Genomic DNA, 13,705 nt, shown 5'->3' with positions numbered 1-13,705 from the left:
CTGTTGAGTTTTTCAATTTTTTGGGGGGCGCTTTGAGACCCAAAAGCCAAGTGCCATCTAGTTCCATCACAATAGAGAGAAAGCAGACAACTCTATGGCCGATATCTACAACATTTGGCAACTCCCACCAAAACTATAGATGGATAAACAGCACTACAGGTAAGAGGAAAAAATATGTAGTTTTGATTTTGGGGTGAACTGTCACTTTAAAGGTTATAAAATCCTGCAATTATAAAGGAAAGAAGTTCAATTTTTACCTTGAATTTAAAGGTAAATGAATAAACACAGATAAAGGTTGCAGCACACGTAGCCTTTAGTATGTATGCGTTTAATAAACAGCATTAGAGTCTGTGCTTGTGTAAGCTGTTCATTATTTACAACACAGCACAAAACATCAGTCAAGGCAAAGGTAGCAGCAGCGTTGCAGATCGCAGTCATTCCCAAGGCGATAATTAAGCCTCATTGATCAGTTGACCCAAGAGATTGACTGGAATCACTTTAGACTTCCAGGCAGCTACAAGATAATTATCAACTGAGGGATGAAACCAAACGTTTCAAAATCTGAGAAAGAAATCAGAAAGAAAGAAAGAAGATAAACTCACACAATATGAGCTAGGTTGAGGGGTTTGTCTGTCATTTCGGGAAACATGGGGTGAAGAGGCTCTCTGCTTGATGCACAGCTCAATGACTTACTGAGGGCATGGGATAACTTCTTAGCAGGAGATTTCTGGGAGAAACACAGAGGTGAGGTGCAAATTCACATAGAGATCATTACAGCGATGCTGTCACCTGCATCGAACATTCTGCATCCTTACATTGTGGTGAAGCAGAGCGAAAACAGCCACAATGACTGGTCCAGTGCAGACACACCTCCCTGAGCCCGCCCCTCTCCTCCTCCCCTTCTCCTTTTCTTACCCATGACGTATACTCCTTCATTTGGTGCTGGTTGCTATGGGAACCACTGGCATGCCCCCTCCAGAAGCAGTCCTGACAGAGCTGGTAATTATGACATTGCTGGCAGCGGTAGCGGAAGCCCATCATACTCTCAGTATGGCAGTAGGAGCACTCGACCGGGTGAAAGACTGCAGGGAGGAGAGGCGGGGTCAGATGCACAGATGGACAAACACATACGCACAAACAGATGTGATTGTAAAACCTGATATTTGGCACAATGCGAAGAGCAGGGGATTCATTTTTCATTAATTTAAGCACAGATGTGCTTTTCAGTCTGTTTTGATCATTTCATTTTAAATGTTGACTTTTTGGACTGTTCTTTTGAAATTCTACACTACTTCTTCCAAATGCTATACTATAAGACTTATTGGAATGATTCTTCCACATTTTATATTATAATGATCTTCAAAATGCTATACAATGACCTTTGTATTTTTTTTTTTACATCTGGAACATCTGGAATCTGGAATTTTTCGACCATTTTTTCCGCATACTATAGTATGGCATTTTATAACACACTATAGTATGACTTCTTTCAACATTTTAAATATTGGTTTTTCGGACTGTCCTTTTAAACATTCTACACCAAAAACTTCTTCAAAATGCTGTACTATGACTTCTACATTTAGAACGATGAATTCCTAACCCTAACCCTGACTCCAAACCCTACCATATAGTCTATCTATCTACCAAAATAGCTCAAAAATTCATTAAAAGAGTCATAATTGACCTTGCTTGGAATTCAAGATGTCCTGTCAACAGCTTTACAGACGTGTCTTTTAGAATGGTGGTCTGTGGGGAAAATACTTTTTGGACCACAGAAGATTTTTTCACTGCAATACTGCAGCATCTAGGAAAACTTTGCTGCAAGGCTGAGTGGCTTCTCTGCCACCGTGGACAGAAGGAGTATAGAGGTGCATCTAGAGATTGACCTTCTTCTTTCTTGCTCTCTCTCTCAAACTGAAATCCAATCAAACTGTAAAACTAGGCAGTGTTATTTAAATATAAACAAAGATTACAAGACAAATGTTACCACACTGCCCATATCTTGCTTATAATGGTTTAGGAAACATATTTTACGGCCCTCTTTAGGCTGTAATAGCGAGAGTTTGTGAAAAGAAAGTGGGCGCCATACTGCTTCCTGTACAATGAAAACAAAGCTGTGATCAAACAATAAAACCTAAGCAACACTGAATCAAATATAAACCAAGATTGTGTAAACGCACTGTATATTTCTTACCTCAAATGTTTTCAGAAACATGTTTTAGCTTACCGTTTAAATGTAATACGAGATTGTTTCTTGCTGGCCGGCTGCCATTGTTTCACATGTACAAGTTCAAATTATGTCACCCATCAGCGGGAGCATTTATTGGTCTGGTGCTCTGTAGAGCATTCTGATAGTTGTAGGTTTTCTGCCTCTTGAGCAAAAGCATCCTTTTCCTTTTTACAGTCATATAGCACCAATTTGCATCTTACTACTGCACAGACAGCCTAGTTTTTATGAAAAGCCAAGTTTTCCAACAATGAAATACTTCAACAGCAAAAATCAGTACAACACCAGTGTGCTGTATATGTGTAAGCATGTGACTGTGTTTCTCTTGCTGACATGGAGGCGGCTTGTGACAATGACTTCATCTCACACACACACACACACACACACACACACACACACACACACACACACACACACACACACACACACACTCATGCACAGAGTGTAAGGTCCCTATGGGTCATCATCACTAGAGGTGTATGTCTACTCAACTGTGTGTGCAGTGACTCAAGATTATGATGCAAAGCTGAACTTTAAATCCTCCCAGTCCTGCTAGCTTCCGCACGTTTATAAATATTCTTACCATTCTCCACGTTGGCGAGCCGATGCATGAGCGGTAACCACACCAGACACTGAGGGGGCGGGTCTGACATCAACGTATCCAGGAATGTATTGAGGGAGACCTTTTTCTGTTGACGTGGGGTGCAGAGGAAAAGTGAGATGATTCAACAGGAACATCAATGCCAGAACAATCACACTCTGTGGTTAATGAAGCCTCACCTGCTGTGTGAAGCAACTTCTCGCAGCTTGTTCAGTGTAACCAAAAGAAGGTCCCTCAAAAACAGCCATGGGTAATTTAAGAACCTCCCTCAGAAACTGGTCAAACTGCGAATGCACCATTATTCCAGCAGAATCTGATAACTGTGAAAAAATATCTGGGAACAACGCAGGGAGACATTACACAAATGAATCAAACTAATTGTCAGCTGCCACCACAGTCGGCTAATTACAGCATTACACAATACAATTATCCCACTTATTTGTACAAAGTAAAGCAGTTACTCAAATCAATTGTCATAATACAACAGCAACATAGCCCTCCTTTTTTTTCCCTTCATGAGCGATTGTGACTGCTCCCACGGATTTTGAAGATTACGTAATAAAGCCTATCTTTCAGATAATGAATAATGACTTCTTCCAGCCATGAAGAGCTCGGCCAGTACTGCTTCTTCCTTTAGGAACAATAGGCTAAGCAGACAGAGATAAAAAAAATACACTAATAAATTTGTATTAGAAATTCCAAAGCAGTACATTACTCAGACTAGAGGCTGTATGAGGAAAATTAGCTGATTTATTACAGGTAAAATAAGTTATTTTAATTTCATTTTTCACAATTAAAAAGTAAAAAAAAATATTTGTTGTGTTTCTCACATCTTAATTTATCCAGGATTTTCCCTCCACAGATGGTTGCAAGGGCCATCTTCACAACAAAGACAGATATCTTGCCATGGCCCTCCCTAAAAAGGAACAATTACAAAATTCATGGTAATAAGTTATTCTACAAGAAATTGTCACTGCCTTGAATCCTATGAACTCAACAGTTTTTCTAAAATGCATAATGTCTAAAGCTATGGTTGGTAAATTTTATAAAAATAACTTTTTGTCATATTTGCTGAATCTGTCACTGTGTTCTGAAAGAAGTACATAAAATGGATAATTTAGTAAAAAAAAACAATGTGCTTCCTTCTCTTTCTACTGCCTCTAATGGCGTTTGCGAGAATCTGAAAGAAAAGGACCAATCAGAGCTGAGGAGTCTCTAACACAGCAGACAATTATGTTAATCACATTCGTGGCAGCCCACCACTATTAAAACATCTACAGCTAAGTTTGATTTGATATTTTTGGAGCTCGACTGGGCACAGACGGAGCAGCAGCCGCAGTGAAAGTGAAACTTAACTGTTCATTCCTCTAAATCTAAATGTTTGCATCCATTTGCCTCTTCAGCAGCTGCTCTTCTCATTTATCAATCTGATCAGCTTTGCCTTTGACAGATTAATTATCTTTCCCTGTGACTCAAACTCCTCAAAAAGAACCCATGACGTGTTGCGCCTGCGCTGTGTTCACAGACATGCAAAAATGTCCAAATTTAGAAAATAGGACAAAGTTTTTTATTATTCTGTGGGAAACACAAGGATATCAGGGTAGGCCAATCAGAAGCAGAGTAGGTCGGGTCATGCCTTTGCCATTTTAGGAAGGTCTTATGAATGATTAGCCGTGTGCCTGTGTTTATTAGAGTGTAGCATATTTTCAGAGAAATGACCCTTCTGAGCGAAGCACATTTGTTTTTTCTGAATAACTGGGTGTCATTCAAATAAACTTTCAGTCCTATGGGACATTTCTCGAACTATCAAACTATTTACTACTACCATCAAACTCCTACTTCGGAATTATGGGCTGTTGTTTCGGCTCACCTGTTTCCAACATGGCAACCGGTCACATACTGTACGTTCTCATTTTACAGCCAAAGAGTACACTTAAATATGTTTCTTAAAACATTTGTGGAGAAAATTAGGCAATGCAGTACCAGAATCTTGATTCATCTTTGATCAGTACTGCCTAGTTTGACAGTTTGACAGCAGTTCACGAGCTGTGACTGACAGATACTTTAGAGACTCCTCCTGGTTGTTTATATGCAGTGAGGCCACAAGAAATTCTACACAGCAGTGGAGTAGGCAAAGGAGTATGATTTTTATTACAGATTATCTGTCTCATTTAGTCCTGTGTGAATATAGAGACACTTTCAGCAAATATGTAAAAAGAACTACAGATTTACAACAGATTCAAAGACAAACTTGAATCACAGTGAGCATCTTCTTAAAGAGAAGCCTAGCTTGACTTTTACAATCTCTTTAAATATACACTCTACTGTAAACAAGTGTGTTGTGACATTATGAGACCAAACAGTCTTGTGTATTTCCACTCCACTCTGGCAGACACGTAAGAGTCAAATTTCACACTACATTAGACCACGTCAAAACCTCAGACAAGAATACACAGCCAGCCGCCAACATGTCACGTGATGTGTTACTCACGGGTCATAGGACGCCAGCAGGAAGTTGAGCAGTAGGCTGATGGACTGTTCCACGTTTATCTGGTGTGTGGTGGGCATGCGCTTGTTCAGCTGGTAAAAAATGGTGGACAGTACCACTTCTAGACGAGCTACAGAAAGCTCAGCGTTGAGGTCCATGGTGTTGATGCCGTTCTCTCGGAAAGCCTCGATGACGTTCCAAATGTCGACCAAATGCACTGGAAACAGAAAAACTGAAAATAAGGACCATGAACATGGGGATGTGGTTAAATGTCCACTGCATCATACTCACAATTGCATTTCTTCTGGACAAATCTGAGTTTGCAGGCTGTTCTGTATGTCGATAATCGTATGGAGTCCAGATCTTGAGCCCCTAAGGAAGAATTACTCATCATTAAATGACATCAGAAATGTCAGTGCCTGTTATTGTGTAGCTTTGAGGGAGAGTGTATGGAGGCCAAAATTGTTCAATACCAAGTCCCCAAAACCACACAACCATTGTTATATAACTACAATACGACCCACACAAGTGTTTTTTTGCCTATTAGCTGCCTATAGTGGCAGGAGAGCCACACAAAAGTGACATATATGACCATTAACAGTTTTAGTTTTCAGACATGTGGTTGGCACACAATGAAATGGTTGCAAACAGGGTTTAGGCATCAAGATAACTTGCCTGGGTTTAGGAAAAGATCATGGTTTGGTTTTTAGAGTACATTTATTATATACATGACGTTAGTTAGGTATGTGACGTACGTAAATAACTCAATGTCAACTTTTTGTTTCACATGAGACACAAACAGCAGTCTCCTGGGGGATAGTCCTGTGTTTGTTTGTCCCATCCATCAAACCAGACGTCCACCTTATGCGGACTTAACCACGTTTTATTCTGTGTCACCTGACTTCCTCTTTTGCTCTTATTATAATTGCTACAGCCACTAGAAGATGCCGCCTGACAATAAACGTAAATATGGATCAACATCAGCTGCTTGCTGCGTCAGTTTTAGGGAGAGGACAGTCTCATTTTGTTTGCATTTATTACAATCGTTTTTATCATCATTCTTATTTATTGTATCATATTGAACACTTTGGATCTCCAGAGGAGGGTGCCTCCACACTGTGTAAATAGTGAGAGAGCATGAGGTCATACTGGATGTGTGTCCGTCAGTGTTAAAAATCAATCAGGATGACACCAGTGGAGATACTTGATCTTCATGATATTTGCTTTACAAGAAAGTAACAGAGAAGAATTTTTATGGTCAGTCAGTAAAACAGTCCAGCATAGATCACGCAGAGCTGTGGCCCTGAACACTTACTCATCTCGACAAACAGTTGCCTTCTATCTGCCATGTTGTCACCGCTCCGCCTGAAGTCTTCAATCATTCTGATCAAGAGGAGAGAAAGTAAAGTCAGAGCCTGTCTACACAGAACCTGCTCAAATGAAGGCATTTATCCATGACCAGATATGCTTTTCCTATTATTTTTATCTTAATACTTTAAGCATTGTCTACTTTATTGAACTGTATTTTCAGAAACATTGCAAAGCATTCGTTAAACTACTCTAATAAACCTTTAAAACATTCAGCCCTTAGTTAACATAGTCGACAAACTGTATCAACATTATGCACATTTGACAACTCACAGGTGTGTTGTGTCATTTCACTTTAAATATAAATAATTACTGTTTATATACTTAAACAATCCTATAGGAATACTTATAAACAGATATATACATCCCCACCCCTTTAATTAGATAGACCAGCAGGCATGGCAACATCAAGGGAAAACTGCAGAGGCTGCGCCCCTTTTAGGAAAAACAGTTGTGTGTGTATATTTATATATATATATATATATATATATATATATACACATACATATATATATATATATATATATATATATATATATATATATATATATATATATATATATATATATATATATATATATATATATATATATATATATATATATATATAATGTTATAAGTTCATTTGCATTTCTCAACTGTCACAGAATTCTCTCATACATATCTTTTTGTCTCAGGTGCTATTTTTTTTCAACAGGATGGCCTTAATTTCAAATGCTGCCAATCAACATATGATTGGACAATCACTGTTTGGGTAAGGGGTTTTGACAAACTGGCAAACTGGTTTGTGCTTATTTGATAAATTGCACATTTTTTTTGGTACTTCTAAAGCTAATTATGAACTGAAATGACAAGGGCCTTCAGGCAACACATGCATAATGACCTTATCTCACAGATGCATCCCTGTTCAAATCTAGCTTTAAATATTAAAGCCCCACTTCAGTATAAATACACTTTCAGTGTATTTTGGCATCTTTTCTTTTCATCTTTTTTCTTCTGTCCTTAGTTTGCTCTCATTTTGTCTGTATTTGTGCAGGTTTCCTGAAAGTTTATAGATACTGATGAAATGGAGCAGGGCCACTAGAGGTCATGGGGGCAGTATAGCATAACTGAAGTGATATACGACCATAAAAACACTGCTGTCTACAACACTGCCTCCATTTAAAGGTACATTTTTACAACCCCTGCCACCTTGTTTGTTGTTGTCTGAACCTTTTGATTCTGCCCTAGCACCATCTATTCGCTGTATCTGTGCCATCACAAAAGACGCATGGAAATATGAGGGCAGTGAAATTTACCAGGTTCGAAAGAGATGTATGTACTTTCATATGTAAAGGCAGAATAAATGAGCCTGAATTGTGCATTATAATGCTTAATTAAATGACCAAAAACAGATATTTAAATATTAAAGGGGGGCAGACGACAGGGGCCCACAATTCATTTGGCCCCTGGAGCCCCATAGCAGCTTAATCCGGCCCTGGTAAATACACACTGACCTCACTTTTTTTTAGTTAAAGTTAAAGTACAGTTGCAAATTGAATGTAGCACACTACAGTGCTTACCAGACATGTGTGTGTGTGTGTGTGTGTGTGTGTGTGTGTGTGTGTGTATGTGGGTGGGGGGGCACAGAAAAACTTAAGTAAGACAAGTACAAGACTTTCAAAGGGGCAGAGCAGCAGAGAGAATGCTCACACCATGCCTCGCTGCACACTGTCCGAGGCAATCTAATACACCTAGTCATGTGGTTTGTTGCCATGGCAGCAAAGATCCCAGCCGCTCCATTCGTAAAAACATAGTACTAATCACCCCCCCCCAACTCCAACACACACACACACAGGCACACACACATACACAATACACCTCCCACTGCAGACAAGCAAAGTTTGCGGACAAAAAAAGTTTTTTCACAAGTAAATATCTTTCATGAGATAACGCTCAGTGGGATGATAGCCGAGAGCACACTGGCACTTCTTGGGCTAGTGGCTCGAAAACACTTTTTTTTCAAGACAAATCATTCAGGCATGGCATTTCAAATTACTCTGACATTAATTGGCAAACCCAAATATTATGCTACACAGACCCATGGTGTGGAAATGAGAATTCACCTAAAGCAAGAGTACTTTTTCCCTCTGACTCCAGTCAGTACGGGAGCTCTTGAAATCTTTGAGATCGTTTAAAATAATAAATAGACCTGGGATTACAGAATCAATTGCAGTATTTCAGGAAATCACCTCACAGCATAACAATGCAAAAAACAAATGGTAATGACTTATTATAAACTGCATATTTATATCAATGAGACAGAGCAAAACATGCACATTAGAATTAAAATCATCTGCCTTTTATAAAGAGATGCTGCAAATGACAACTCTAATAATACAAATAATAAATGAGTGTTTCATCAGTTTAACGGCAACAGTAAACAGATGTTAAACACAGCAATGTCAGGCCACTGCCAGCAGCATGTAGTCCAATGTCATCTTGAAAGTAACAGATATGCAAGCCCATTCATCACTTACTCAGTAAAAACATACACTACTTATAGATTAATATTGACATCCTTTCTGCATTGCAAGCAAACAAATCTTGAGTGACAGATATGTGACCTTCTGTGGTCTGTTTTCTGAAATAACTGAGATTGATACAATCTATTGCAAGAGCAGATATTAAACCAGCACAGCCAATACCAAGTGTAGGGGAGCAAGATGATCAACATACCTTTCATAAAATACCATGGTCGTATTCCATTCCCTTTGCCCTCAGCTGAGTTATTACAAAAGCCAAGTCCTCCTTCTAGAGACAGTTGTACACAACCTTTCTAACAAGGAAACGTTACGACAAAAGCAGCCCAAATGGACGAGCTGACTGACGATATCTGAAATTAGAAACTGTCAGCGAGGATACAGCCTGTGCTGCCTCTATCTTTAACTACAAATGCGAAGGCTCCACATTCTTGAACAGCTTTACTGGCTCTCTAGTTGCAGACCCCAAACCTCATTCCTGGCATGCGCCCAGCAAACATTACTCTTTCTCTGTGGCACTGTCACACTGGCAGCATTAGAGAATAACTTCCCTTAAAAGAACAAATCATCGTATACCATTAACATTGCAAGGGAGCTGCCAAAACCGCACCAAGGGTCTCACAGCAATGACTCATTTTGTCTTTTAAAGGGATAGTTAAGTTTTTTTTTGTATGGAGTATGGGGTACTTATCCATAGACAGTATAATACATACAGTAGATGTCAGTCACTGCGCCCTCAGTTTGAAGAAGCAGGCTGGAGTCTGACACAAAACTTAAGCGATTACTGCTGTGGACGCGTCAGCACGAAACATGTTTCAGCCACCTAAAAAAAGTTCCACGTAAAAAAATCAGTTTGACCTTTTGAAAATGAAATCAACATCACTATTCTTGTGTTGCGTTCAGACATTTCTGACAAGTTCTTTAACCCTTTGAAACCTGAGCAAATTGGTTTGATTTTCTATGAAAACATGGGAAAAAAGGCGATGAGCAACTTGGAAAGAAATGTCCAGCAAATTGCAAGAAAAAAGTAAAAGGTGACACAAAAAATACATGAAAATTCATTTTTAGAAAATAATAATCAGTTTTACAGAAGACATGGATACATTTTTTTATTTCAAAACTTTTTGTGGTCTTTTTAATTTGTTTTTGTTTTTTTATGTTGCTTTTTTCAGATTATTTTTAAGGCAGTTTCTTGTTATTTTCTCTATTTTCTTGCTAATTTTTGGGCCATTTACTTGTTGCCTTCTCCTCATGTTTTTGAAAGATATCAAGCCAATTAGCTCAGATTTCAAATGATGAAGTGTGCACTATATTGAGAGTATTTTCACTGTTTTATCTTGTTATGTTAGTGACTTCCAACTGGAAAATGAAGTCCTTGTATCACTTTCTTCAATGCCAGACTCCATTGACAAAAACAGTGATTTAACATTGCCGAACACAGGAGCTGCTGGTCTACTGCTGCCTCAAACAGTTATTTTGTTTGTGTTACTGTGTGACTTTGGTGTTTAAAATGGTTAGTTCATATTCAATAAAGACAAGCAATAACGCAAACTAACTAACTGATCAAAGCTGTGGTAGACCAGCAGCTCCTGGGTTCAGCGAGTTAAAACTACTGCTTTCGCCAATTGAGTCTGGTGGCTTTGATGAGAGCATAGATGGGAAACTGTGAAAACACTGAAAATACTCTGAATATAATATGAACTTAAACTGATATTAATTCTTTTAGGTGTGACTTTTTTGGGTGGCAAAAACATGTTTTGTTGCTGATCCCCCTCCACAGCAGTACACTGCTTAGCTTCCGTGTCGCACTCCTACCTGATTCTCCAAACTGGGGGCATGCTGAGTAAAATCTAATATACATAAAACACTGACTGGGTTTAAGTACCCCATACAACCCCGCTTCAAAGAATCTGAACTATGCCTTTAAAACTGCAAAGACATCTGTTGGATGAAACTGCAAAAATGCCTTATTAGTAGGTTGTTTACATTATGAGTCTATTTCTGTAGCAGCTCAATAAAACATAGCAGACAGCGCTGTTAATTTATATCCTCCTCGATGCTGGAACAGATTGTCATGCAACATTTCCAAGCACTTACTTGAGTTACAGAGCAATCTGTGTTTGGCCGGTTCGGTACAGTACATTGCAGCTGTTACCACTGATTTGCCAGAGTTATTTTTACATCACTACACTATAAACTACACTGGCATCCGGATCTCATCCCCAGACAGGAATAAAAAAGCTGTGCCATTGACTTAAGGTTAATCAGTTGGAACTCAGCACAGCACAGTGCTAGTGTTGTAGTAAATGCTGTGTGTAGGTAGTGAAGCAGTTCTCTCTCTTCCTGTCTGGTACCAGCTAGGGATGTCTGCTGGAGGGCCCTGTGCGCTCTGTCGCCTGCTGATGATCACCATGGTTTCAGCAGCAAAAAGGCCAAAACTTTGGGAGAGTGCAGCTACAATTTACGGAGTCCTGGTGCTTTAATTGTTCTTTGTTTTTGTTTTTTGTACAAACTAAAAAGGGAGAATTCTGTGAAGTATTAAAATTAGAAGGAATAAACGGAAATACAGTATGTTTGCCTGTGTGAATGTGATGTGACAGACAACACAGGGGTACATTAGCATTTCAACAACAGCCTTAAAAAGGGATGCACTCTTTGGCATAGAAATGGTACCATCTAGACATTAAGAAAAACATCTAAATGCCACCACTGACCAAAAGGTAAAAAGGGCAGAAAGGCAACAGGCACCTGATGTTACATACTGAGCTCACACATCACCTGTCACGCCAGAGACACCTGTGTGTACGCGACACAAAGATCTTATTGTTTCATAAATATCCTCCTGCATACACCAGTCCCTCTCTAATATTTTTATCCACGCACATCCCCGTTTTTATCGCTGAAACTTCGAATCGGAGAAACTCATTTCACCCAAAGTGACAAAGTAGGTTAAGGTCGCTCCTCTGCTGCTTTGCCAGCCTCCAGCAGCTGCAGCAGCGCACTTTGCACAACACTTACCACAATTTGTTTCGAGGCATGTCATGCAACATCACTGTTTTTCCACCCAGGAATCCGACAGCCGGTCGTGTCCCGCGGTGCGATCAGGGTTTCTTTGGTGTAGTAGGGTGCTGCATCACTGCACGAAGCGGCCGATCTTGTGCCGCTCTCCTGCAAAAGCTTGTGTTGTGGAAATTTTCGGGTAGCGTAGCCTGCTGGCTGAGGAGAACAGAGGCAGCCTCCAGTGTGTGGCCTTCGCGATGACGTAATGCGGAATCTCTTCACTTGCGTCAGTGCTCTGGCTGCAAAATGTTAAAGTTTGATACAAAAAGAGGGGGAGAAGAGAAAATAGAAAGGTTTACCTGATCTATATATTTTCATAGAGATTATCATGCAAAGATATTAATTCCGTGGTTGAAGCTTTCTTGTGTTTTAGCTTTGGTACGATGACGTCATCGATATAGTGTATTTTTTAGTAAACCTTTTAATTTTTTAAGATGATAATGGTATCCACTGGGAAAAAAGTGTATTTTTAACCTCTTTATTTTATATTGAAATTTCTATATTTACACGTGCAAAAAATGGAAACATTACATGGACTGAGGAATGGAGAAGTAATAAAAACGATAGATATAAGCAACTATTTTGGTTCAAAGACAATTATATGGATGAACACGATACAATAATAATACATTTAAAAAATCTTTACATGAAGACATTATTCATCCAAATAATTACAATTACAGAAAATCTATCTTTCCTGATGATAGATATAGACTTGCTCATTTTTTGCCATTTCCTCCTGTTGTTACGCAATTTGGATAGTAAATCACAAATCTCAATAGGCCTGGCTATTCTTTATGTTGTGAACACTTTAGGCTACTAGCAGTAATAAAATAAAAATAATTTTGCAACCAATTTAAATTTTTAAGGATGATATAGTTTTTATTTGATTTTGCATATGATCTGTAGTCTTTCATCTGTCCAAACCTTTATCAAGAAACATTCAAATGGCATTAAGTTGTAGTAGTAGTGCAGTTGTATCACAATGTCTATGACTGCCTTAATCTAGGTCTCACTTGAAAGACAAAATTGTCCAAGCAAATACAAATAATACATCACATAGTTTTTAACTTTGGGTTTTAGCCAATCGGGATAATCATACTTATATAGGTAAAGACACTGTGGCATGTTGGCACTCTCAAACCTCACTTTACAAACATTCATAAGCAACCATTCTTATGTATATATACACTAGTGACCTGTTTGTGTCATTGTAAAAATCGTATACATTGGTTTGTAACTGTTTGTTTTTTTTTGTTATAATGTTGCACCTTACTGTTGGCTGGTTTTTGTATTTTGAACCCTACTATGAGCTAGTTTTAGTATATTTTCTACAAACTGTTAGCTATTTTTTAATTTTATATTTTGATCCTTCCTGTTGGTCCGTTCTTAGGCTATATTTGCACCTTACTATTATCTAGTTTATATTTACTTTAATT

General features: G+C 38.7%; 1 protein-coding gene across 6 annotated transcripts in view; it reads right to left on the bottom strand.

Annotated features, from left to right (window-relative positions):
• Positions 1-13,705, bottom strand: part of dtna (dystrobrevin, alpha) — a 33,522-nt gene that overhangs the window by 18,841 nt on the left and 976 nt on the right. For 5 of the 6 annotated variants that reach the window (XM_042497279.2, XM_088085599.1, XM_042497283.2 and 2 more), the window contains exons 1-9: positions 9,403-9,561; positions 6,632-6,699; positions 5,608-5,688; positions 5,320-5,533; positions 3,659-3,744; positions 3,008-3,162; positions 2,811-2,916; positions 916-1,082; positions 603-727 (exon numbers count right to left, since the gene is read on the bottom strand). In XM_042497279.2, the coding sequence (XP_042353213.2) occupies positions 603-727; positions 916-1,082; positions 2,811-2,916; positions 3,008-3,162; positions 3,659-3,744; positions 5,320-5,533; positions 5,608-5,688; positions 6,632-6,699; positions 9,403-9,419 (1,019 nt within the window). In that variant the 5' untranslated portion in view covers positions 9,420-9,561. Of the gene's footprint in view, positions 1-602; positions 728-915; positions 1,083-2,810; positions 2,917-3,007; positions 3,163-3,658; positions 3,745-5,319; positions 5,534-5,607; positions 5,689-6,631; positions 6,700-9,402; positions 9,562-12,224; positions 12,506-13,705 lie in introns of those variants that run through there. The other variant, XM_088085598.1, reaches the window with a different exon arrangement.

This window comes from Plectropomus leopardus, chromosome 12, assembly GCF_026936395.1.
Source record: "Plectropomus leopardus strain MGB_pleo_1.0 chromosome 12, ASM2693639v1, whole genome shotgun sequence".
NCBI classification, from domain to species: Eukaryota; Metazoa; Chordata; class Actinopteri; order Perciformes; family Serranidae; genus Plectropomus; species Plectropomus leopardus.
This window is presented reverse-complemented; position numbering and strand designations above follow the sequence as displayed.